The 23739-nt window shown below is 41.7% G+C and overlaps 2 protein-coding genes across 9 annotated transcripts; both read right to left on the reverse strand.

Annotated features, from left to right (window-relative positions):
* Positions 1-259: 259 nt before the first annotated feature.
* srrm1 (serine/arginine repetitive matrix 1) lies at positions 260-11682 on the reverse strand. Of its 8 annotated transcripts, none has more exons than XM_034222209.1 (17): positions 11469-11682; positions 10424-10513; positions 9746-9868; positions 7429-7599; positions 7031-7125; positions 6714-6938; positions 5632-5817; positions 5415-5534; positions 5059-5267; positions 4710-4790; positions 4178-4264; positions 2816-2951; positions 2601-2687; positions 2022-2501; positions 1709-1889; positions 1229-1399; positions 260-1098 (listed from the first exon to the last, which is right to left on the reverse strand). In XM_034222209.1, the coding sequence occupies exons 1-17, from the start codon at positions 11487-11489 to the stop codon at positions 988-990; spliced, it is 2574 nt and encodes an 857-aa protein (XP_034078100.1). In that variant the 5' UTR covers positions 11490-11682; the 3' UTR covers positions 260-987. The 8 variants fall into 8 exon arrangements, with proteins under 8 accessions (XP_034078100.1, XP_034078104.1, XP_034078103.1 ...); XM_034222213.1 differs by having other exon boundaries at positions 4178-4261; positions 5059-5231; positions 6714-6959; XM_034222212.1 differs by having other exon boundaries at positions 5059-5231; positions 6714-6959.
* An 8007-nt stretch (positions 11683-19689) lies between these two features.
* Positions 19690-23651, reverse strand: tdh2 (L-threonine dehydrogenase 2). Its single transcript, XM_034222573.1, has 8 exons — positions 23113-23651; positions 22527-22569; positions 22374-22444; positions 22090-22237; positions 21832-22006; positions 21622-21712; positions 21266-21535; positions 19690-20580 (listed from the first exon to the last, which is right to left on the reverse strand). The coding sequence occupies exons 1-8, from the start codon at positions 23294-23296 to the stop codon at positions 20435-20437; spliced, it is 1128 nt and encodes a 375-aa protein (XP_034078464.1). The 5' UTR covers positions 23297-23651; the 3' UTR covers positions 19690-20434.
* Between the last annotated feature and the right edge of the window lie 88 nt (positions 23652-23739).

Raw genomic sequence — 23739 nt, forward strand, 5'->3', positions numbered from 1 at the left:
TTCGCCTAAACTAGCATTCATTTTGTTTAACTGTTGAAACAGGCAGCAGTGGTAGGTTTTTGACTTTGCAGGTCCATTGGATCATCATTGGTCTCATTGCAGTCAAGGCAACATCCCAACCATAGACTTCAGGATAACCAATAGACAAGTGGGATCCCAAGCCTTTAACCTTTGCATTTTTCATTAATTATCTCAATAAAATCAGTCAGTTTTCACAGATCCCATCCAAAACAGAAATGACAAAAAAAAAATCTCACAATTAAGGAAAGCACACGTCCTATAAAAAGGTTTTAATTCTGAAAGGAGGACAAGATGACAAGAGCCAGGGGTACTAAATACAAATCATAGAGCAGTCCCACAGCGTGTTGGAAGGGTGTCAACATAAAATTGCATATTAATTATTTTAGAAAAATTAAAGCATACTCCATGTCACATTAGATTGTTGTAGTCTTAAAACAAGACAATTTCAAAGTCAGAAAAAAAAAAGCAGGTTAAACAATGCTAAACACTTCCTTTAAGTTACTATATGGGACAAGACATTCTGTTAGGGCCTCTGATAGTTCACACAGCTGTGCAACTGTTCCACTAATAAGAGGCATTGGTAACAGTATGTTACTGTATGTTGGTTTTACTCTACACTCCATAAGCTCAGTGGGTCATGCACTTCAGAGACGATCACTGCACATGCAATCATTTCTCATATGGAATCTATTGTATGCTGCGGTAAACATCTTAAACCTGTTAACTCAAACCGTTACCCTGCTCAACAATTTAAAATGATGGACAACACAGGCTTCATCACAGTTAAGATAATACACTAACTGACAAATCAAGCTCTTAATGAAAACACACTCTTCAGAATGTACCAAACCAGTAAAAAGAAAACAAAAAAAGACTCAAGATTTAACAATTTGTACATTCTAAAGCTGAACCAGGTTGATGACAAACATCAAGAGTGAGTGGAAAAAGTGAGAAAGCCAGTCGTTTTCAGGACATCTGGGATGGAGACAGCTGGGCCTTCCTCATGGATCGTAGGGCTTTCTCTCTTAGGTGCTTCTCCAGGTCGGCCAAGCTGTCCTCTACTTCACTATCTGATTCCTAAACGGAAAACAGCATGAAATACACGCAACTCCACTAGCCACTTGGACACAAACACAGAATGTTGGTTATATCTGTCCCGTTGAGCAATAGGCCTGGAAAGCTAAAAAACAAAGAAACTAGACATCACCTTTCTTGACTCTCCGTCCTCCGCGCCGTGGTTTTCATGTGCATCACCGGTCACAGCACTATTACTCTTCTCCTTCTTATGCTTCTTGTGCTTCTTGTGTTTCTTCTCTTTCTTGTGTTTCTTTTCCTTCTTCTTTTTCTTCTTCTTTCCACTGCCATCAACATCGGAATTCTGCAATGAAAAGGTTACAAGTATTTAAAGGTGAACAGTGCTACTAAAAACACCACAAACGATAAGAAAGAGATAATGAGAGCTAATATAACCAGAGTACACATCGTAACGTATCTGCATACTTAACTTCTCCAATAAGAACTAAAACACATTTAATAGTTGTTTTTTTTACTAAATGCAATCGTCCTTGAGTAAACTTAGAATATGTTTAATATTCAATACTCAAGTTATAAACCAGAAATATATGTCTATATATATATGCACAGCCAAACAGACAACCATATAAGTAAATAAGCTAAAATATCAAACCTTGCTTGGGGATTGGCTGCCGGAACCACTGCTGGCTTTCTTTGCTGGTGGTGGAGACCCACTGGCAGAGCGGGAGGGTGAGGGGGAGGCAGATGCAGGGACGGGACGTTTCAGAGCTGCTGGTTGAGGGGAAACAGATCTGGAGGCTGCTCTCCTCATGGGCTGGGGGCTCGGAGAGGGTCTTGGGAGAAGAAAAAAAAGGGAAGATTTAAAAAGGGTTGCAGGGCCATGCACAATACATGCTATATAGTACAAAGAGATAGAACAGCAGTATTCTGAATAAATAAATATTGAAAAATAAATTCAATGTTACCTCTTGTTGTTGCGTGGCTCTGGGGTGCGGGACACTCGGCGGATGGGTTTGCCGCTGTGTGTTGGGGACTGCTGCCTCCGCGGGTTAGATGGAGATGCACTGGAGTTTTCAAAACGTCCCTGAGGACTGGTGGAACACCGAACAGGGCGACCGCGGGTTGCGGGGGACGGGGAGAGGCGGCCAGCTGCTGCCACAGGGGATCGTGGGTCCCTGCTTAGTCGAGCAGAAGGCAACATGGGGCTCCTCCTGTGTCTGGGTGGAGATGAGGATGGAGACATGCGTCTCCTTTGAGGAGGGGAGTTTCTGCGCTTGGGGGACCTGGAGGGGCGTCGCTTGGCCCCTGGAGAAGAGCGCTTTGGGGGAGAGCTAGACATTTTCCTCTTCTGTGGGGGCAAAGGTGAGGGGCTGTAGCGACGCTGGATAGGGGGAGAATATCGTCTGGGGGATGGAGAACGACGACGGGGAGGCGGGGAAGGGGACCTGGGTAGGAACAAATGTAATTGTTACACTTTATTTTTTAAACCCGTAAAAATAATTTGACAAATTAAAGCTCTAGATATGATATAAAGCTGCACATACCTTCGTCTAGGAGGAGAAGGAGATCTGCGACGTCGTGGGGGAGACGGGGAGCGCCGTCTGCGTGGAGGAGATGGAGAGCGTCTTTTCCTGAAGGAGTACAAACGCAAACAAAATGTTATACATGTGGACAACGCTGAACATGGGCAACTTAAAAACATTTGATTCAACAATTAGTTCAAACATTTTGATAAAAATGTACAAAAACGTTGTCTTACCTTGGGGAGGCATCTCTGTGTCTCCTCCGTGGTGACGGTGTTCGGCTGCGTCTCCTCCTCACATCCCCGTTTTTGGCTCCCGGCCCTGCTGTCGGCCGCTTGGGCCCCTCGTTTTCAGAGGAAGAAGATCCTGAATCTAAAACCAAACAGACAAAGGACATCAACAACTGTTTAATTGTAGCCATAACTGTATGAAGTGAGGGGAAAAAAAGGGGGCACGGCTGCAAAAGTCCATGAGACGATGAGTGCAAGATGACATGGACAGAGCCTTTGTCAGATGGGGCTTTCACACAAACGCGGTTCCAGGGCCAGTTCGGAACTAGAGCCTGAAAAACACCGGTTTTTCCTGTTCACACCGCAGCGGAGCCGCCTCTAAGCTCCGGAATCCGGTTCGTTTCAAGCACCAAAAATGTTTCGGTCTAGAAGCAAGAACCGCATACGTCACGCTTACGTCGAACAAGGCGAGTACGGCAAATAAAAGTTGTAACAAGCGGTAGTGCTGAGCAAAGTGACTAGAACGCAACCACACACACGTAAAAATAAATAAAACACTTTATAAAGTCAGGCAACACTAACCGGGCATCCGTTCACTGTTATTGATCATTGTGGAGAGAGGCAGACATTTTGTTTTGTATTATAGCAGCTATCGGATGGAATCAATACATGAGCTGCACAGGTTGTCATATCCGACTATCAGTAGAATCATAATGAAAAATATGCTGGTAAAATGTGCCGGCTTATACCACAATAGGATAGCAACAAGTAGTCAAGATAGTCAGTTTAGCTTCGGTTGCTATGCTAACATCACCCATTTTATACCAGAGAAACTTTAATAACAGTGTTGTGATGCCAACAGCGTCAATTCAGACTGACACATTCACTTATGGGGAACTGGGGATATGTATCAGCTGCTTGTGTGACAGTCAGACAGTGAATACTTTACATCGGCCGCTGCCGTGTGAGCTAACCCGGAGCTAACGGGAGAATAAACCCCCGTGGAAGAGCAGCACTGCAGCGGTCGGCAAATGCCGCTGAAACACATTCATAAACAATGAACCACGGCACTCTGGAGAAAAGTATAAGGTTGGAGAAGTCGTTATTTAATTTAATCTGGCTTTGTCTGATTAAAAGCAACACGACACAGTCCCCCATTGTTGTTGTTGTAGTGAGCGCCGTAAGCGGTGACGTTATGACGCAGCAGCACCAGTCAGGCTCTGGGCGGTGTGAACAAAAAGGGGGCTGAAAATAAAACCGGTTCCGAACCAACTCTAGCACGGAGCTAGAACGGGAATCGCGTTGGTGTGAAAGCCCTAAGAGAGGTGTTGGGTATGGGAGAGGAACGGGGATAAAAACGCTTTTAACCTGAAGATGTCTGTCGGTTCTGCCTGCGATACTGACGTCGCTGCTGCACCGAATCTGCTGTTGCCTCTTTGTCATTTTTATCCTCTTCTGAAATGTAGAGCATTGAGTGTCTCATCAGTGTCAGAGAACCAGTAAAAAAACTGCCATGGCGAATTAAGATAATATAGAAAAATATGTATATGCCTGTGGCTTGAGTTTAGGGTTTTAAATGGCATAGTGCAATTTGACTAAAAACTACTATTGTCCTTCATGTCAAGTCATAGATTTTGTTTCCTTTGTTTGTACTCTTAAGTGGGATCCCATTTATCAAAGCAGCTTAATAAATGTGATCACTGTAATGAGGTCCTTGGGCATTGATATACTTAACCTTCCCCATCGCTGTGTGACATTATGCCCCTTACTGCTGAAAACCGGGGCAAGTGGACTGAGCCAAAAAAAATGACAGAACTCCAGACAGCAGTCATCAAAAACGTTTTTGGCATGAGGCAAAAGGCCCATACAGTTCCTTAAACAGACATAATATAACGCTTACCTGAGTCAGAGCCTTCAGAAGGTCTGGGCTTGGCATTATCAGACGGAGAATCATTCCTTCCCCTTTGTTTTTGCTTTAAACCTAAAAAAAAAAAAAGACACCAAGAATTATACATGCAATTTTGATATCCATTCCTAAAGCCATGAACACTTCAAATGCACAATACTTATATGTGTCTCTCTGTGACCTCAGTACCAAAGGAATGTTATCATCACAACATTTTAACTAATGAGGAAAATGTATAACTAAACAGAAATAGTCAGGGAACTGAAAGAGTCATGGGATAGGCAGTATGAGACAAAGAGTTCATAATTATGGCGAGGAAAGAACCAACGGCTAAAGATCATACCAGACGGCCTGGCTGGTGACGCAGAGCCTCGGCCTCTTCTGGCCCGAGGAGATGGTGACCGCCTGTCCTTCCCGGCGGGGCTGATGGCTTTTTCAGGATGATGGACCCCCTTTCTGGGTGGGGAGTTGGATATTCTCTTCATTGCTTTTTTAGGAGAGCGAGAGTTGGAGGAGCTGCTGCCAGAAGATGAAGCAGAGCGTGAGCGCCTCCTGCAGGACACAGACATTAGCATATTCAAAATGTATTCTCAACTGAGGAAAGATGGTCCAACATCCTCTGTAGGGTCACTTGTAGTAACCAATATAATATAAAGTATATTTAATTAAATAAAGTATTTTGAAGGATGTGGCGCTGACCTGCGGACTGGGGACCGTCTATGTCTGTTTCTGTTGCCAGGGGGGCCACGCCTGGGGGGGCTCCTACGACGAGGAGACATCCTCCTCCTGGGACTTGGTCTTCTACGAGGAGAGTAGGATCTGCAGTGGGGTATGGTGGAAGGTAAGCTTACAAAATGTTCTATGTTAAATAACTTTTGAAGAACCATAAAAATGTGATGCGAGTGTTGGGAATTACCTAGAGCGGGAGCGTCGCCTGCGGTTGCGGGAATGAGAACGAGAGCGGTGGTGAGGTCTGTCCCTCCTGCTGTCCTTCTCCCTGTCCCGGGACTTGGGCCTTTCCTCTTTCTTGAGAGGCTTCTCTGGCGAAGATTCTTTGACTTCAGTAACTGGGTCTGGTTTTACCACCTCCACAACTGTGTCACTACAAGTCAGAGAAAGAAGTTTACATTTTTATGTTACCCTTAAGGTTATTTGTTATAACCTGTCATCAAGCTAAACTAAAATACGTATTGATGAATACAAATGGAAAATAAACTTGCAAAACAAGAAGATCTATTAAAAAAATTAAAACTAAAGTGGATTTGAACCTAAAACTTGGAACAATTAAGTTTGACTTTAAATGCATGGCAATAATGAGGGATGCTCCGATCGCTGGAATCAGTATCGGCCGATACCGATCCGATCGAGTGGGCGGGGCCTAAATGGAAGATTTAAAACTCAGTTAATGGGGCGGCTCATTCCCTGGAGCTTCCACAAACAACACATACATAACACTAAAAAAAAACACGGCAATAGGATGTTGTCTGTCCTATTGCCGTGTTTTTTAGTGTTATGTCTGTATTTTTTGCACACCGGGACAGAGTTGCACTCTGAATCTTGTTATACTCTGTGTATAATGACAATAAAAGGCTTTAACTTAACTTTAACCAACTTAATTATTACATTCAAATTATGTACATTATTCAAGTTTACATTCACTTTGGATAATAACAAGGGAGAAATGAGCGGAAGCGCTCTTCTTTCCTCTCTCTGTCTCTCTCCTGACAGCCCGTCAGTATCGTCTCATGCAGCTCGCTGATCCAGTAATGAGTGACCCGACAGTGAAGAATAAATATATTTATAACTACTGGTGAAGCCATTTTGGCGAGCTTGTTTTGCCTCGCACAGAGAAAAGTGTCATGTATTTTACATCATACGATCGGCATTTATAGAGAGCACCGATCGATCGGTAGAGAGTTAGTATCGGCCGATTTCGATCGGTGACCGATCGATCGGAGCATCCCTAGCAATAATGGTACATTTAAGTTTTCTACACACCATGTGGAAGGAGTTTCTTGGATGGCCGGCTCTGGCAGGGCTCCTTCTAATGCATCCGGCTCCACAAGCTGCTCCACAGGTTTGGCTGGCAGCTGCATCAGGGGTGGAGGGGGGGAGCTGCTGGTGACTGGACTGGGTTTGCGTCTCGGCGAGCGAGAGGCACTGCGTTTTCTTTCACGCTTCACTGGCGACCTTCGCCGTGGTGACGGTGACCTTGATTTCCTCCTAGACATAGGACGATGCAAACTGAATACGTTTTTGGTGATAAATGCACTTGTACACCCACTGATCTCCATATTAAAACGTGTTTTTATTACCTTCTTGGGCTTTTTGACTGAGCCCTGTCTCTGATGTCCTTTTCCTTCTTATCATCATCGACTTTCTTCAGAGTAGCTAGCTTCTCTTGTTCAATCTACCAAAAAATGGAACCATGGGGAAACAATCATACATTTGTCCTAAAGTATATAAATAATGTCTATCCTGCAATGTTTATAACATAACTGACATCTGGGAACCAAATAATGTATTTAATGTTGTCTCAGACTATTGATTGAAATGACATATCAATACCAATTATTATAGCATTTAACAAAAGTGTATAAGAAATTGCAATGGCTGTTTTTACCCATAACAAGTATTTTTGTATCTGTCAACCGCAGAGTTATAGCTTTCTGATAGCTAGAATGTTGCCTAATTGGCATTGGGGGAAGCTTACCTGTCTCTGTTTAATTTCCTCCTTCTTCTGTTCCAGGAAAGCAGAGGGGATGCCAGCAATGTTCTCCTGAGCACTCAGCAGCAGGGGCCACAGGTCCCTCATGAACTCCCGGGCGTTCTTCCCATTCAGAAAGCCTGTCAGGTTGATCTGCATCATCTTGCTATCTGGATTCTGTAACACACACACGAAGGGAGGAGAAAAAAAAAACATATGGCTATTGAAATAATGGAAGGGCAACATAATCAAGGACGGGGGTAGGACCTACTAGTCCTCACTAGACTATTCCTGGGACTATGTTATCACCATTACTGTATTACTCAAATCATGACTATATAAATAAATGTGACTAATTTAAAATCATACTCACAAACTCATTGAACTGAGAATGTGAGCTAGCTGAGGGGGAGACATGTCTAATGATATAAAAACGGCATGCAATGTTGCTGTTATTCCAATTCCTGATTGTTATTCCCCAAATAAACAATCAATAATACAAGAAAAAATGTTTGCCATTATTTGATTTCCTCAGAATTATCCCCTTTAATTTACCTTTCTGTGTCCCTACCCACCCCTTGCTCTCTGGTCTCCCCACAGTCTACACTTCAGGAGTTAAACAAATAGCCACAATACAGAGTGCATTAAAACCCAACACTGCAAGTACAGTTCCGGTGTCTTCAGTGAGTCCCGTGGGATCAGTGGGCACGGAGCTCCCATGGCTTGCTTCCGCCTCCCTACTGCTTGAGACTCAACCACCTTGAGCTTAATGTTATATCACTAAATTGCAAGAGACGAACAAGCAATAATGAGTACATTGTTACACAAAAAAGGAGTTTTATTTCAACAACTGATAGAATTATTCTGAGAGGCCGTAATTTCAATTCAATTTCCTTGTCTTATCATTACGCAACACCCCTTACACTTAGCTTTCCAGCCCAACCCACCCCCAAAAAGCTATGACAAGCAAAAATATGAAATAGAAGGATATAAAAAAAAAGTATGCAGTGATGGTGTCATATATAAATAAATGAATGTGTTTTTTAGCATCTTGTTAGAATAAAAAAGTCACTAATGTGGGTTATTTGCATTTACACCAACATTTGCATTTAAGTATACTGTGGGATGAAATCCTAGGGATAGAATAATGAAGGATACTTTGTGTAAATTACTTGGGTTATTTCCCCCCAATTAACCTGTGAAATAACCAATTCCAGTAAGCATAAGTGGTTAATCAGTGGGCTCCACATTATGATTAAATAAAGAAAACTCTTGAATTCTACTTAGTAGCAAAAGCCTTTGAAATAAAGAAGAAGCACAGTTTAGTATTACAAAATGAAATACCTAACATAAGTGGGGCTTAGCATTACAGCTCTACTGGCAAACAATATTGTTTTAAGGTCAAAAACATGACCATTACAGATATCTCAATAGTCTTCCAGTTTAAAGAGTAACTTCATACCGAAAAAGAGTGTTGTTGAAAATCTGCTGTCTGTTACACATCTGATGACACACAACCCAGAAGATGGGTGCTATCCGAGGTTTAACACACTCAAATAAAAATGTTGTTTTTGTTGACCTCCTGTCATTGAGGTTCTCCATCTCCTACATTGATGTAGAGATACACCTGTGGTGTGTTCACATCACTGTAAGGTGTGGTTACAAGTGCACCAGACAAAGTTTTTGACCACCCCCAACAGATGTGAAACTTTGAATCAGCGGTGGTCAGTGAGACAATACTTTTTAGCTTGGTGTTAAAGTACTCAAGTTACTCTTTAAAGAATGTAAAGGAAATCATTTTCTCTATGTGGCAAACCCTCCCTGAATTTAACCTATATTTCCAATTACATTGGGCCATTGAATGATGCACTACAGATACCTACGCAATATGATTATGGCATTGTTTAGGTGTTTCTTTCACTAACATGATATTGGTAATCCCTGCATATAACTCACCTCAAACCACACACTGCATCATGAAGGGAGAGTTGGGCTCAGTGACTTTGGGCTCAGGAGAGAGCTAATTAGGTGTTGGTGCTATACTTCAGATGCAAGGTATAACATCCATATTGGTTCAGGCCTTTTAAAATCATAAATCACATCATCATTAGAAGACTGCTGAATGAAGGCACTTTGTCACATAACATCAAAACATAGTTATGTCATTATAAATCAGTTTTACACCAATTGTAACTTTACCCATTCAATTTCAAGTTGAACAAAATGTGCAATGGTTTGCTTGTATTCCTTCTAACTAACTAAACATTGCCCTCAAATTCATGACAGTTTTGAAGAAACAAAACAAACACATTTAAGACATTACCTTCTCCTCAAGCAGGTTAAATATTAACTCTATGACGACATCATCCTCGAATCCCAGAGTTTCTGTCACTCGCTGAGTTATCCAAGGTTTGATGACTTCCAGGTTCACTTTGGTCATGTCCACCTATGGGTGAAACAAGAAGACAATCAGTGAATAAATGACTCAAGACTACAGTGTTTATGTTTTAGTTGTATTTATCAAAATGTACAACAGATGTGTTACTCTAAATGTGCAACTCCATATAGTATGAGACGGTTTAATAGAAATGGTAACACGTCCATTGATGTGATTAGCATGACATTTGGACATCTCTAAACTATTTTTCTGTCCCGTCTGAAGTAACACATTGAAAGTGATGCCGATACCATTAGAACAATTAAAAACAACATGGATGAAAGGAAGCTTGGACGGTATATTATTGCCTGAAAAAGACTGTTAAATTACTCAAGACTAGTGTCTACATTTCAGTTTTTTCTATCAAAAATGTATCTCTTTAAACAACATTGACTGACAGAAACACATCTAAAACCTAACAAGACAATACATTTGATGAAGGCAAAAGTTTATTTGGTAATGAAATCTGACATTACCACATGTCAGATTTGGTAATGTGAATCTATTGTGTCAGATTTTACATCTGACACAATAGTAAAATAACAAGTGTTGATGCTCTTATACCTTCTTGTCCAGACATTCTGCAAACTTCAGCTGCTTCAGCAGTTTCTTCTGCTTGTTGCTGAAACGGTTGTCTTGCTCCGCACTTGTACCCTAAAGAAAAATGAACAATCAAATTGGCTTGTGTACGTTGAAAATCGTTATCACATCTACACGCATATGCTTAAAACTCGCTTTAAAAAAAGATGTAAATCGAGTTGAAAGGCAACTTCCGTGTTATTTTGTCAGCGTAAAGCAAACACCTGCACTTCAACAAAACAGGGGTGCTGACACCCAAACCTAAATACCGAGTTTCAGTTAAGTTAGCACAGATTTGAAAACATGTGCTCACACATGACATTATTATATTATCCTAACTATTAATAAATATAATGTATGTGATAACAGTACCATGTTAAATGTAAGCGATCAAACTGAGTCGGATATGACATTGATACGATTAAGCTAACACCAGCTAAGCTAATCGTTAGCTTGCTTAATCCTCCAAGGCAACCAAACATGCTTGTTAGCCACTGTCTGGGGGATATTTTGGCCAACAACAGCGTTAATATAATCCGAACACCACAAGTCATATTAGTTTTGTAATGCAGGATATATGTACGTCTATTTATTATAGCTAACATAAATGGTCGTGACTATCCCTTAGAGACAGAAAGGATGTACCGCCCGGACGCCATCTTTAGCCAGAGCTAACACATTATCATTAACTAGCAAGCGAGCAAGTGTGGTTCGACTATTTCCTGCAAATGTGTAAAACTGCATATTAATGTGTAAAATACAGTGTAGGCAAGACACAATTACATGCTACTTTAGGGTAAAGCCAAATGCACGCAAACCCTGGAACTAGCCCAGTTGTAACACGACTGTTGACGAAACCCAACATGGTTCGTCATCAGGTGATAGACGTAGCCCTGACCATAACGTTACAGTCTGACTGTATGGCCCTCCGCCTATATACACAATACTACTGTTCTAAATAAGAAATATACTTCCATGCAACTTTGCAGTAAGACAAAAAAGGGTTAGAAATCATTTTTCAAGAACTTACGCGGAAGAATCCCGCGTCCATTGTCGGAGAAAATGGATATTAGCAGGCGCAGTTGAGAAAGACGTGCGTGGCTCGGGTGAGATACTTAGAGGCCAGCCGGATGATGGTGCGCCTCTTCGGGAAGGAAGGAGCACTACATCTACTGAAATGACTGGAGAGCAGAGGGGTAAGCTACATCCTGAGCTTTGAAGTTAAAGCTATGGGTCCGCTCAGAACAGTCTCATAATACACACATGACATGCACACAGAAGGATTCAAACTTGTAATTCATGATCCGCAAAAGGATTCACACTTGTATTTCCGGATCCACACTTGTGTTTTTCAATGCACACACAAATGTGTTCCGTTTCATATACATGTAAATAAAATCCAAATACAGAAACTTTACATATGTATTTTTGATCCTCACTTATTTGTTTTCCGTTCAAATCCCCTGAACCTGCAAACACAAACCGCTTTCTGTGCATGGATCGCTGTGCATTCGTGTGTGGGTTTTTTGAGACTCCCCTGACGGTCAACCCAGCGCCATATAGATGGCTGTATATATATATATATATATATATATATACATATCAGGCCCTGTTCTAAGGGGGTGCATAAGGGTGCATTGCACCCTCAGTTGAGTCGGTATGCACCCTCATTTGAAAAACGAAAAGTGAAAAAAATTCTAAAGTGAAAAATATTACATATATAATAACAATAATAATAATTGTAGTACTAACAAGAAGAATATAGTCAATGATGGACATCAGAAAATGGTTAAAACAACCAGCTCTTATCGCCAGCAGTAACACTGCATCTACTGCAGGTAATAACAGTTCAGATCATGGGGACATACGCTACCTGCGGCCACAGTCGAGTACCCAACTCGCCTGTACAGTGGGGTAAGGCGCTCATTTTGCAGCTCATGGTTTAAAAACAGAGATTGGCTGGAATATTCATGTGAAAAAGATGCCATCTTCTGCTATGCATGTAGACATTTCGGTTCAAGTACGTCAGATGCCTTCACCACAACTGTACCAGAGTACCAACCGCTGTCTCCTGGTACTCATCTGAGTAACTCACTCACTAAAAATGAAATACTATATGAGAGTAAAACAAGAATGCAGTTTGAAAGAGGAGTGATTTGGAAAATATCCATAAAGAAAAAGTAAATCTGTTTACAGTTCTGTTTCATATGGGTGTTGAGATGTATCCATAGATCTCTTAATGTTGCTCTCAAAGTGCACCATATTGATGCTTTTAACTTCAATATTAAAAAAAAATCTTCCCGGGGGAGCATGCCCCCGGACCCCCCAAGAGGAGGTGAGGACCCCCCTAGAGGGTGTTAGGTCCACTCCCCACTTGTAAAAATAGCACCCTCTCTAATCTCAGATGCACTCTGAGTCATTTTGTTCTGGAACCGGGCCTGATACATCTATATAGCCTATTATATGGCTCTGGGTCAACCGATTCGTATGTGTAATTTTTTCTATCTATAGCCAATCAGATGTCTCCTTCATTCTAAGCCAATCACATGAGCACGCCCCCACGAGGGTATGATTTATTGTGTTCATGACGCTTCATATACGCATTTTGCGCTGTCCGGTCAGCTCGCTAAACAGAGGGCGGAGCATCAGGTGATTATGCAGAGCTGCGTGTCTCCGTCATGGATGTATAATAAGAACTGGATACAGCGTGGGAGGCCTCATTCATTCCTATGAGAGTTGCTCAATGGCGCATGATGACAAAATGGCCCAACTTTTGAGAGAGCGAAACGTCACAGATTACCATTAACATAAAATAAGAATAAACAAGTTTAAATGATTTGTTATTGGTTGTGATCATATTCTAAAGATTTTTTGATTATTGAAAAATATACAGCTTTCTATATATGAGTGTTGAGAGCTGTATCCATAAATTAATGTTGTGCTCAAAGTGCACCAGATTGATGCATTTAAAGGTCCCATGTCATGGCCATTTCCACTGATCATAATTCCATTGTTGAGGTCTACTAGAATAGATTTATACTGTGCAATTGTCCAAACTCACATTGGTTTCGCATACAGCATCTCTGTAAAGTATGTGTATTCAGCAGTATTCACTCTCTCCACTAAACGGCTCGTTGCAGCTCTTGCCCCCCCCCCCTTCCTGTGAGCCCAGTGTGCTCCGATTGGTCAAATCACTCAATCAATCAATCAATAGGATACGGCTGTAATAGGCCTAAGGCATTTTAGTCGCTCATAAATAAATGAGTAGATCACTGATTCTTTATTTACTATGGATGCTGGCAACAGTCACATAGTCCAAAGTGAAGGTGATGTTTGACCAGTAGTGGTCGAGGCGGGATTTGAGACAGTTAACCGTCTTGGATGTGACAACGCTTTCTGGCAGATCATTCCACAAGTCAACCACACGCAGGCTGAAAAAGTTGCGGCGGATAGCCAGTCTTGAGTACTGTTTCTTCAACTTGAGGCAGTGTCCACGAGTCCTGGTGTTATAATCCCGTTGTAGTGGGCATGATGTTTTGTAGATGTTGTGGAGATATTTGAATACTTCGATCATATCTCCCCTCGCCCTTCTATAATACATACTCGGGATTTTAAGACGTTGCAGTCGTTCTTGATATGGTAGGTCCTTTAGTTCTGGAACCAGCTTCGTTGCCCTTCTCTGTATTTTCTCGATGAGCTCAGCATCCTTTTTGTACATGGGGGACCAAGCGACATTCCCATACTCGAGGAGTAGCCGTACAAGAGAGATGTATAAACTACGTACTACGTCAGAGTCCAAATAAGTGTATGATCTGCGGATCATTGCTAGGATACCATTCGCTTTGTTACTTGCCCGACGGATATGGTCACTAAATGTCAGGGTATTGTCAACATTCACACCAAGGTCCTTTTCATTCTGAGTCTTGGATAGGTTTATAGTGTTTGAATTATCACCCATATTATACTCATATTTTTTATTCAGAAAACCTAAGTGCATTACTTTGCACTTTGCTGCATTGAATTTGAGCTGCCAACACTCGGACCATCTTTGTATTTCTCTGAGATCTGACTGGAGTTTTTCTGCATCCTCTTTACACTTAATTTCCTTGAAGACTTTAGTATCATCTGCAAACATCTGGACCCTGGAGCTCATATTATCCGGTAGGTCGTTGATATAAAGGACAAACAGTGCAGGACCCAGGACACTACCTTGTGGAATTCCACTGAGAACTGGGCACCATCCAGATGGTTTCCCGTTAACAAAGACTCTCTGTCGCCTGTTTTTGAGAAAATCTGAGATCCAGGTGAGTATGTCTCCACGGATACCATACCCATAGAGCTTATTCAGTAATCTTTTGTGAGGTACAGTATCAAATGCTTTCTGGAAATCCAAATAAATGGCATCGAGACTTCCTCTTTCGTCAAGGGTACGAGACCATATGTCAAGGCAGGCCAGGAGTTGGGTTGAACAGGATCTGCCCTGGACGAAGCCGTGTTGGCGGTCTGATAATAGGTTGTTTGAGTCAAGATGTTCTATGACGGCATCACGCACCAAGGATTCAAGGAGTTTGCATACTACTGCTGTAAGGCTGACAGGCCTATAGTTTCCAGGATTGCTTCGGTCACCTTTTTTGAATATAGGAGTTACATGACCATCCTTCCAAGGCTGTGGTACCACACCTTCATCAAGCGATTTTTTAAATATGGTAAGTAAGGGTTCATCTAGTTCGTCACACAGTTCTTTGAGAATCCTGGGATAGATGCCATCCGGTCCTGATGCTTTTGAGGCATCTAAGTTCGATACTTTTTTATGGATGTCCTTAGATGTGAAGTCCAATTTATTTAGTGTAGTATTAAATTGTCTGTCCTGGAAGTCTGGTATTGATGAGGTATCCTCCTTTGTGAACACACTAGCAAAGAAGGAATTTAGTGTATTGGCTTTGTCCTTGTCATTTTGAGCCAGGCTACCATTAGCCTTTTTCAGATCTCCGACTGTGGCATTGACTTTTAGCTTGCTTCTGGCATATTTATAAAAAGCTTTCGGATTCTCTTTGGCTTCCTTTGCAATTTTTCTTTCATGCTCTCTTTTAGCTTTCCGACACTCCCATTTAACTTGGTTGCACAATTTTGCATAGGAACAACGGTCACTCTCTGTACCAGATAACCTTAAGTGTAAGCTGCACTTTTTGATTTGATTTGATGTTTGATTCTATCATTTATCCATTCCGGAGTAGAGCGATTTTTCTTACTTTTTCCCGACGACATAGGGATGTGCCTCTTGCAACTTGTTAGGATTTTTTCTTCCATGGCCTCCCACTGTGCTGAAGCTGACTTGTTTTCAAAGGTCTGTGCCCAGTCTGTCCCAATCATTTCCTGTTTCAGGCCTTCATAATTTCCTTTATCAAGGATGAACTTGCGGTTTGGATTGTCGCATATCTCATGGTAGCATAGAAATTTGAAAGACAGGCAGTCATGGTGACTTTTTCCTAGTGGTGCTTCATGGCTTAGATCCTCAACCATTCCCTCCTCATTTGTGATAATTAGGTCAAGCACGTGTGGGGTTTGGTTTCCTCTTGCATGAGTTGGTTTTGTTACATGTTGAAATACGTAGCAGTCTCTCAAGCATTCAAGGAACATGGATGCAGGGTGGTTTTCACTCTCTGGTGCCCGTATGGGTTGCCAACCAATTTCAGGATAGTTAAAGTCTCCCATAATTAAAACGTGGCTGCGGTTTAGTGAGGAAGCTTCTTCAACTCAACTTCTAGTTTCAGAGTTGCCAATATCTTGACAGTTTGGTGACCGGTAGACACATCCAACCAGAAGACGGTCCGTATTGCGGAGTTGTATTTCACACCACACAGATTCTGTAGATGTACAGCCCTTCAAGTTCTTAGGTACTGCTCTGAGGTAGGATTTCGTGTAGATACAGACACCTCTTCTACCCTCATCTAGATTGCTGAAAATGTCATATCCACTGATGTTCAATTCACATAACTGGATTGGTACTTGTGGGTTTTTTGGAAGTGCTTCACTAATAGCTATAATATCTGGGTCATATTTATCAATGTTTGCTACCAGTTCATTTCTCTTATTCATAACAGAATCTGCATTAGTGTAAAGACATTGAAGGCCCTTAGAAAGTCCTCTACTACTCTCTGAGTTGTTATTATTTATGTATTTGTGGGTTCTGTCATGTTTTAATTTGGTTTGATTTTTTGCCAAACAACTTTCATGTCCCACACTGGTCCTTGTATTTTGAAACGCCACATGTTCGTTCCGTCCTCTTCCATTTTGAAGGTCGTTCCTCTGTTCCCGTTCTTCTTTGGAGAGGTCGTTTGCCACACTTATTAACTTGAACTTTGCTGATGCGTTCTTCAATTTGTGGAGACTTGACATTATTTTTCGTTTCTCGAAAGTGGAATTTGTGGTAATCAGCAGCATTGGTCTGTTTTTTTCCGGTTCTCGAGTCCCGAGGCGTATCACCTTTGATGCCAAAACCCCTTCGATTCCCAACTCATTTTTTATCAGATCGTTTATCGTATCTTCATCATGCCGTTTCCTGGTCGGGACCAGTCGGGACGTTGTGAATCGCGCTGAGCTCCGTGGAGGTGTGATTTCCTTGTTTAGCGATACACAGCCAAACTCATCCTGAGCACACACAAAGTCACAGCCGAAGTAAAAACAATAAGTGTGGCTTGATATTGAGTAAGAAAAAGGTTGATACACGCTGTGAGAATGGGTCTGCAGAGAGAATTTCGCCGCAATCCCAACTGTCTGTTATCAGCCTGCAGCCAGGGAGGAGAAATCAGCAGAGCTGCCTGCACTGAGTGTGTGAGGAAGTCCGTGGATTGGTCAATTTGGACCAATCAGCGGGGGCTTAACGTAACGGCTCCGCGGACGTAACGTAACAGCTCCACGGATTGGTCCATTTCGTTCCGGGGACGACATGACATCATGATGTACCCGGAAGAATCAAATGGACAGTGACGTATCTCCAACGAGGCGTTTTGGGGAGGTATTTTCTGTGTTAGAGTTTTCCTCGCTTCAGGGTGTACTTTGAGGGTTTTGACTCTGCACACCGTTTACATGCATAAAAACCTTCATAACACACAAGGGGACGGGTAATAACCGGAAAAGCATGACATGGGACCTTTAACTTCAACATTTCAAAAAAAATCTTCCCGGGGCTGCATGCCTCCGGACCCTCCTAGGGAAGGTTAGGTCCATCCCCAAATAAAGCAGGTTCAAATAATTAAATTGCATACATTTTCTTTTAGTAAACACTGAAAACGGGTCCCACAGACCCAAACAGCACACAAAGGTAAGCATATAATAATGTGTAATGAAACAAATACCAATAACTCTATTGCATTGTTTTCTTAGGTGTATGCTCAATTAATTCATACTGTCTTTGTCTTTTTCGTCCTGCATTTATTGTGCCCCCCTCAGAGAATAACTGGCCCCAGTCAAATTGGTCTAGAACCGCCACTGCCCCGTTGACAGGTCACTGTCTAGCACTGGCTTCGTAGTGCACTGATCGATTAGGCTAAGCTAACCTGTAGCTGCTCCCTCCACACTCACAACAACTTCATACAGACATAAATAAAGCAGCTGTATTCGCCATACAGGAAACACACATTTAAAACGGTTTTGCCTGCCATTTTTGTGTACACAAGCATTAATCAATAGTTCGGAAAGTGGCGCTGTACCTTAATAATATAAAGGCTTGTATTTGCGTGCATTTCCTGTTCGGAAAGTGGCAATGTACTGAGAGTGGAGGGCGGATTGGGGGGGAAAAGTGGCCCGGGGATTAATTGACAGACAGACAATGTGCGGCATATCGGCCGGCCGGCGACGAAAGAATGTTACTTAACACAAATGTTATGTTATTTTGGACCATTATTCATATAGTAATCACATTACCTGAGCCCTTGAGTTGCCTAGAGCAAAAATAGTTACAGCATATATTTAGTGATTTTAATGTTAACAGATCATTGATGCAATAACATTTGGACCCAATTGACCTGACTTGACACATGGAATAAAACGTAGGCAGCAATGGGCAGGTAGTGGACCTAACCTCCTCTAGGGGGGGTCCGGGGGCATGCTCCCCCGGGAAGATTTGTATTTAAATGTTGAAGTTAAATGCATCAATCTGGTGCACACATTCCAGGGAGTGGCCGGAACACTTACAAATGTGGGCCGGTAGGATTTAGGCAAAACAAAAAACAAAATTATTTAATTTTTATTTTTTTTGGCCCTCCGGCCCACGCACAGCACCGGCCCACCGGGAAAACTCTCGGTATTCCCAATGGCCAGTCCGCCCCTGAGTGGAGGTGTCCAGCGCCTGCAGGCAGGCTCCATGGACCTGTCAGCTCCGGACAGCGCAAAATGCTACATGAAGCGCTATGTCATGAACGCAATAAATCTACCCTCGCGGGGGCGCGCTCATGTGATTGGCTTAGAATTGAGGAGACATCTGATTGGCTATAGATAGAAAAAAATTACAAGTACAATCGGCTGACCGTCAGGGGAGTCTAAAAAAAAACATTCACAGCGATCCATGCACAGAAAGCGGTTTGTGTTTGCAGGTTCAGGGGATTTAAACGGAAAACAAATATGTGAGGATCAAAAATACATATGTAAAACTTTTTTCTGTATTTGGATTTTATTTACATGTATATGAAACGGAACACATTTGTGTGTGCATTAACAAACACAAGTGTGGATCTGGAAATACAAGTGTGGAAATATAAGTGTGAATCCTTCTGTGTGCATGTGTATTATGAGACTGTTTTGAGCCCATATAAACCCCTATCACCAGTAAGTGTATTAACATGAAATATGCAGAATGTCACCTTCTGAATGGTTTATCATTGTATTATATATTTATATCTTTATAATTCTTTATGTATTACTTTTTGAGCAACCTTTTTGTATGTAGCTGGTCTTACAGAGGAGGCTACTAATTATATTATTATCATATTTAATTTGTTTATCATGTATTTGAAGGTCAACCCTGTTTTGCAAAGTAACTATTTATGATGATCTAAATGTAAGGGTAAAAAAATAAATATAAAAATATATCAGAGTATAAGAACACGTACCTTCAAAATGTACCTATTTAGCAGCATAATCAGTACTACTGCCTGTTATCATTATCATCCTAAACTTCATCATCGCCCACTCAGTTATAATTACTATATACATGTAGATGCATGAAGTTCAACCATTCGCAAAAATCACAGCTGTTTGGGTAAATATCATGTTTATTATTCAAGATCTTAAGTCAAAGTACATTGCTTTCCAAAGTAATCCACAGTTAAGGCTTCTTTTGTTATTGCTGCTCATTCATAACTAAAATCACACTGTCCGCAAAAAAGGCAAAATAAAGGCTTCTTGTTAGATACCACAGCAAGGGTAGTGGGATTGCATAGTGTGTGATATTTATTATAAAAGATTGCATTTTAAAACAGCCAGAATTGTGTCATTACAGTCCAGAGGTAACTGAGTAAGCCGTTCCAGATGATCCTGGAATCAAAATGTACAACAGATGTGTTACTCTAAATGTGCAACTCCAAATAGTAGGACAGTTTAATAGAAATGGTAACATTTCCATTGATGTGATTAGCATGACATTTGGACATCTCTAAAGTATTTTTCCGTTCCGTCTGAAGTAACAGATGTAAAGTGATGCTGATACCATTATAACAATTAAAAACAATATGGATGAAAGGAAGTTTGGACAGTATATTATTCCCTGAAAAAGACTGTGTGTGTTTGAGTGTATGTATGTGACGTCTCACTGTCCACTGTACATTAAGAGCATCTGACTGAGAATTCCCACTTTCATTTACTAATTCCCATGTTCATTGCTGTACTGACCAGAGTAACACTGGGATACTGGTGGACAACTTGTGAAAGGAAGTGTCGTATATGCAGGCTGAAGTAAAGTCAAACATATGTCATTGGTTAGCCTTTGTGTAGCATGTATCGCTAGCTGACTAGCAAACCCTCGTTTGTCCTCTTCTGTCGAATGGATCTCAGCATGTCTGACACCAGCTCCTCAAGCGCATAAGTTGGCGCCCAGCCCCAATCTCTCCTGGCATTGGTGTCGTCAAACCTGACCGGCCAGCTGTCTGCTGCAGAGGGACAAGCAAAATTACCCAATTACTATTAGCATATTACAAAGGTAGACATGTATCCTTTGAAGATAAAACTTAAAAGAGCAGTTTGTTTGATTTAAGCTAAAAACTAATTTCCTGCTCAGTGATCTGGCACATCATATACCGCTTGTTGAGTGCCACCCCTAGCACACATACGGTACACATCTGCAGAATTGGTCAGTTCCACACTCCCTGGTCCTTTTCTGTGTAATTAGACCTGCATTTGATTCTGGTCGCAGGTTACTAGATACAATGTGGTACAACATGGCGCAATCCTTTGACGAGGACCCTGTCCCTTCATACTTCAACGGCTCATTCTAACCTAACAAAAACACAACTATTCCTAACTTCTGGTGATTATAAAACAGTTAAAAATATTACATTCCATTTATGCCAATAAAAGCCTCTAAATCCTTCTCACCGCTGCTTTGGACCATGGGACCTAAACACTTTTAAAATGTAGGTTTTTTCATTTAATTAAATGCCACATCCTTTAATGTATTTTGCCATCATATGAAAGATCAGTCCCTTTGCAGTTTTTAGAATTAAAGTAAAGAATTGTGTCATCTGCATTTCTATAATCAGCCGCCACAGCTGGATTTTTAAAACAATTTATATTTTGACAGAGCTTTTATGTGTAGGTATGTGTACCACGTCCTACCGATGTTCTGGCGTACAGAGTCAGGATTGTAGGTGACTTTGAGGTGAGGGAGATGCTTGCGGATCTCCTGGGCCAATTCCTCTGGAGTGAAGCTCATGGCGGCGATGTTGTAGGTACGCAAAGACAGCTGGCAATCTGGTGCCTGCATGAACTCTATTGTGGCACGGTGGCAGTCAGAGATATGCATCATGGGAAGGCGGGTGTCTGGACGCAAGTAGCACTCATGGTGCCCTGTGCTGAGAGCATCATGGAAGATTTGAACGGCATAGTCTGTGAATAAAAGAGCCCAGAGCTTACTCCAAAACATCAAACTGAATATACTGAATATCTGTGGCAGATAGAAAGTGATGCAATACCTGTAGTTCCTCCCCCGGGGGGGCCATTGACTGATATCACACCTGGGTAACGTAGGCAGCGGAAGTCCAAACCATATTTATGATGGAGATACTAAAGAAAAACACAAATATTATTTAAGTTTAACAAATCTTTCCTGTTACCTGTAGTGCTTTTTATCAAGCTAGATGTCAGCGATAAATGGCACTTATACTTATACATGAATGCCACACCTCCCCCATCAGTTCTCCATGCACTTTGGACACGCCATAGATGGTTCGAGGTCTTTGGACACAGAGGTCAGGGGCAGGGTCACGTGGAGAAGAGGGGCCAAACGCTCCGATTGTGCTGGGGACAAAGATGCGCAGGCAGTTCTCTAGGGCCAGGTCCAGCACGTTATGAAGGCCTACATGGACAGCAGAAAGCAGGGTTTAATATAAAGAATCCATAACAAATTGTACCTTTAAATGGTGTATGCTTTCAGCTCCCCTGTGATGTTGATCTTGCGTGCCAAAGCCATATTGGCCTCCCCTACAGCACTAAGCAGAGCGCTGTAGTGGACCATCCAAGTGATACGATTATTCACAACCAGTTCTCTGAGATGTTTGTAGTCCAAGACATCAGCGTATACAAACGGACCTAATAGGAAAAGAGCAGGTAAATAGATCAATTAAAGAGAATAACTAATGATTCAGCAACATGGAAATAAGATGTGCATTCTGTGAGGAAGACACAACAAAGAAGGTGAACATATTTAGAATTTGGTTTTGCATACCACTCTCCAAAACATGAGGTTGAGGCTTCTTAATGTCAGACAGGATCACATTGTCCTTTCCGTAATGTTTCCTAGACATAATAAAGATATGATAACATTCAAACTTCAAACATTTTGAAAAGCTTTCATATATGCGAAGTCCACGTATCGTACCTCAGTATCTGTGCCAGTCCCGTACCTAACTGCCCAAGACCACCTGCGCACAGAAACCACGTTTTTTATATTTTATATTCCGAGGAAACACATACATATTTGGTGGTTACATGTTTGGTATGAAAATGCAACTAATGTTTTTTGTGAGCACCACATTTCAGCTTTTTTGTTGTTTGTATCAAAGCTTTATCCTGGGACAAAAAGTGACAGCCAGCTATTATTCACCTCACTCATTGGCTCTTTTATGTCACCAGTGCTGTCTGTACACATCCTATTGTGAAGAATCAAAATGAGGTCCTGCTGCCGGTGCACCGTAAAAAAACAACTCCAACAAATAAAAATGACAGCATGTGTCCAGTACTGCCTCGTGTCATTGATGCCACAGTATGAGCCTTTCCTCTTTTAGTCTAAACATTGGATATGTTGGATAGAGTTACTCTCTTATCACCATTTAAAGGTGCTGTTGGCCACTCAACAGGGGCTGCACAGTGAAAGTGGTAGAAAAACAATGGCAGCTTCAGTGTTAGTGTAGATGTGACAAAGACTGTCATCAGCTATAATGTTGCAGAAAATAAAGTGATATTACCTGTGATAAGGATACGGGGGTTATTCTGTGAAGGTAGGGTGCTGGAGTCCCGGCTGTTCCATCTGCTCATCTGCCGGTGCAAACCGCTGAGGCTGAGACCGGGCAAACTCCGTGCCCTGCTGAGACAATCTCGGCAAAACGGGCCCAGCGCAGCCGCAGTGGGCACAAAGACCCCCGGGTGCATGTCCGGTAGCAGTCCTTAGAAAAAGTGAAATTGTGATGATACAGAATATCTATAATTTAGGTATGATTATTAAGGCAAATACAAGTTGTGTTAAAATAACATTTAAACACAAATTCTACTGAATAGTACACAGAAGAGTGTTTTACCTGACAAAACAGAAATCCGAGGCAGATGATTCTTGTTGCGAAACCAGCTGATGCAACTGTGTCAAACTATAACTGTTTTATGAAGCTGACACTACAGTTTTCCAGATTTTTAAGTGTCAGAATTAAAATATTATAATCCGATACCGTCACCGTTCCAGTTCACCTAACCTGGATAAATAAGTAGGTGTAGAAAGACAACAGGGCTCGTGGCTCTTTACTGAACTGGACTACAGTCTCCAGCTTCCAAAGCTGCGTGTGTGCAAACATGCTGACTTGCAGTGCACAGGGATTTCTATT

Source organism: Gymnodraco acuticeps, unplaced genomic scaffold (assembly GCF_902827175.1).
Source record: "Gymnodraco acuticeps unplaced genomic scaffold, fGymAcu1.1, whole genome shotgun sequence".
NCBI classification, from domain to species: domain Eukaryota; kingdom Metazoa; phylum Chordata; class Actinopteri; order Perciformes; family Bathydraconidae; genus Gymnodraco; species Gymnodraco acuticeps.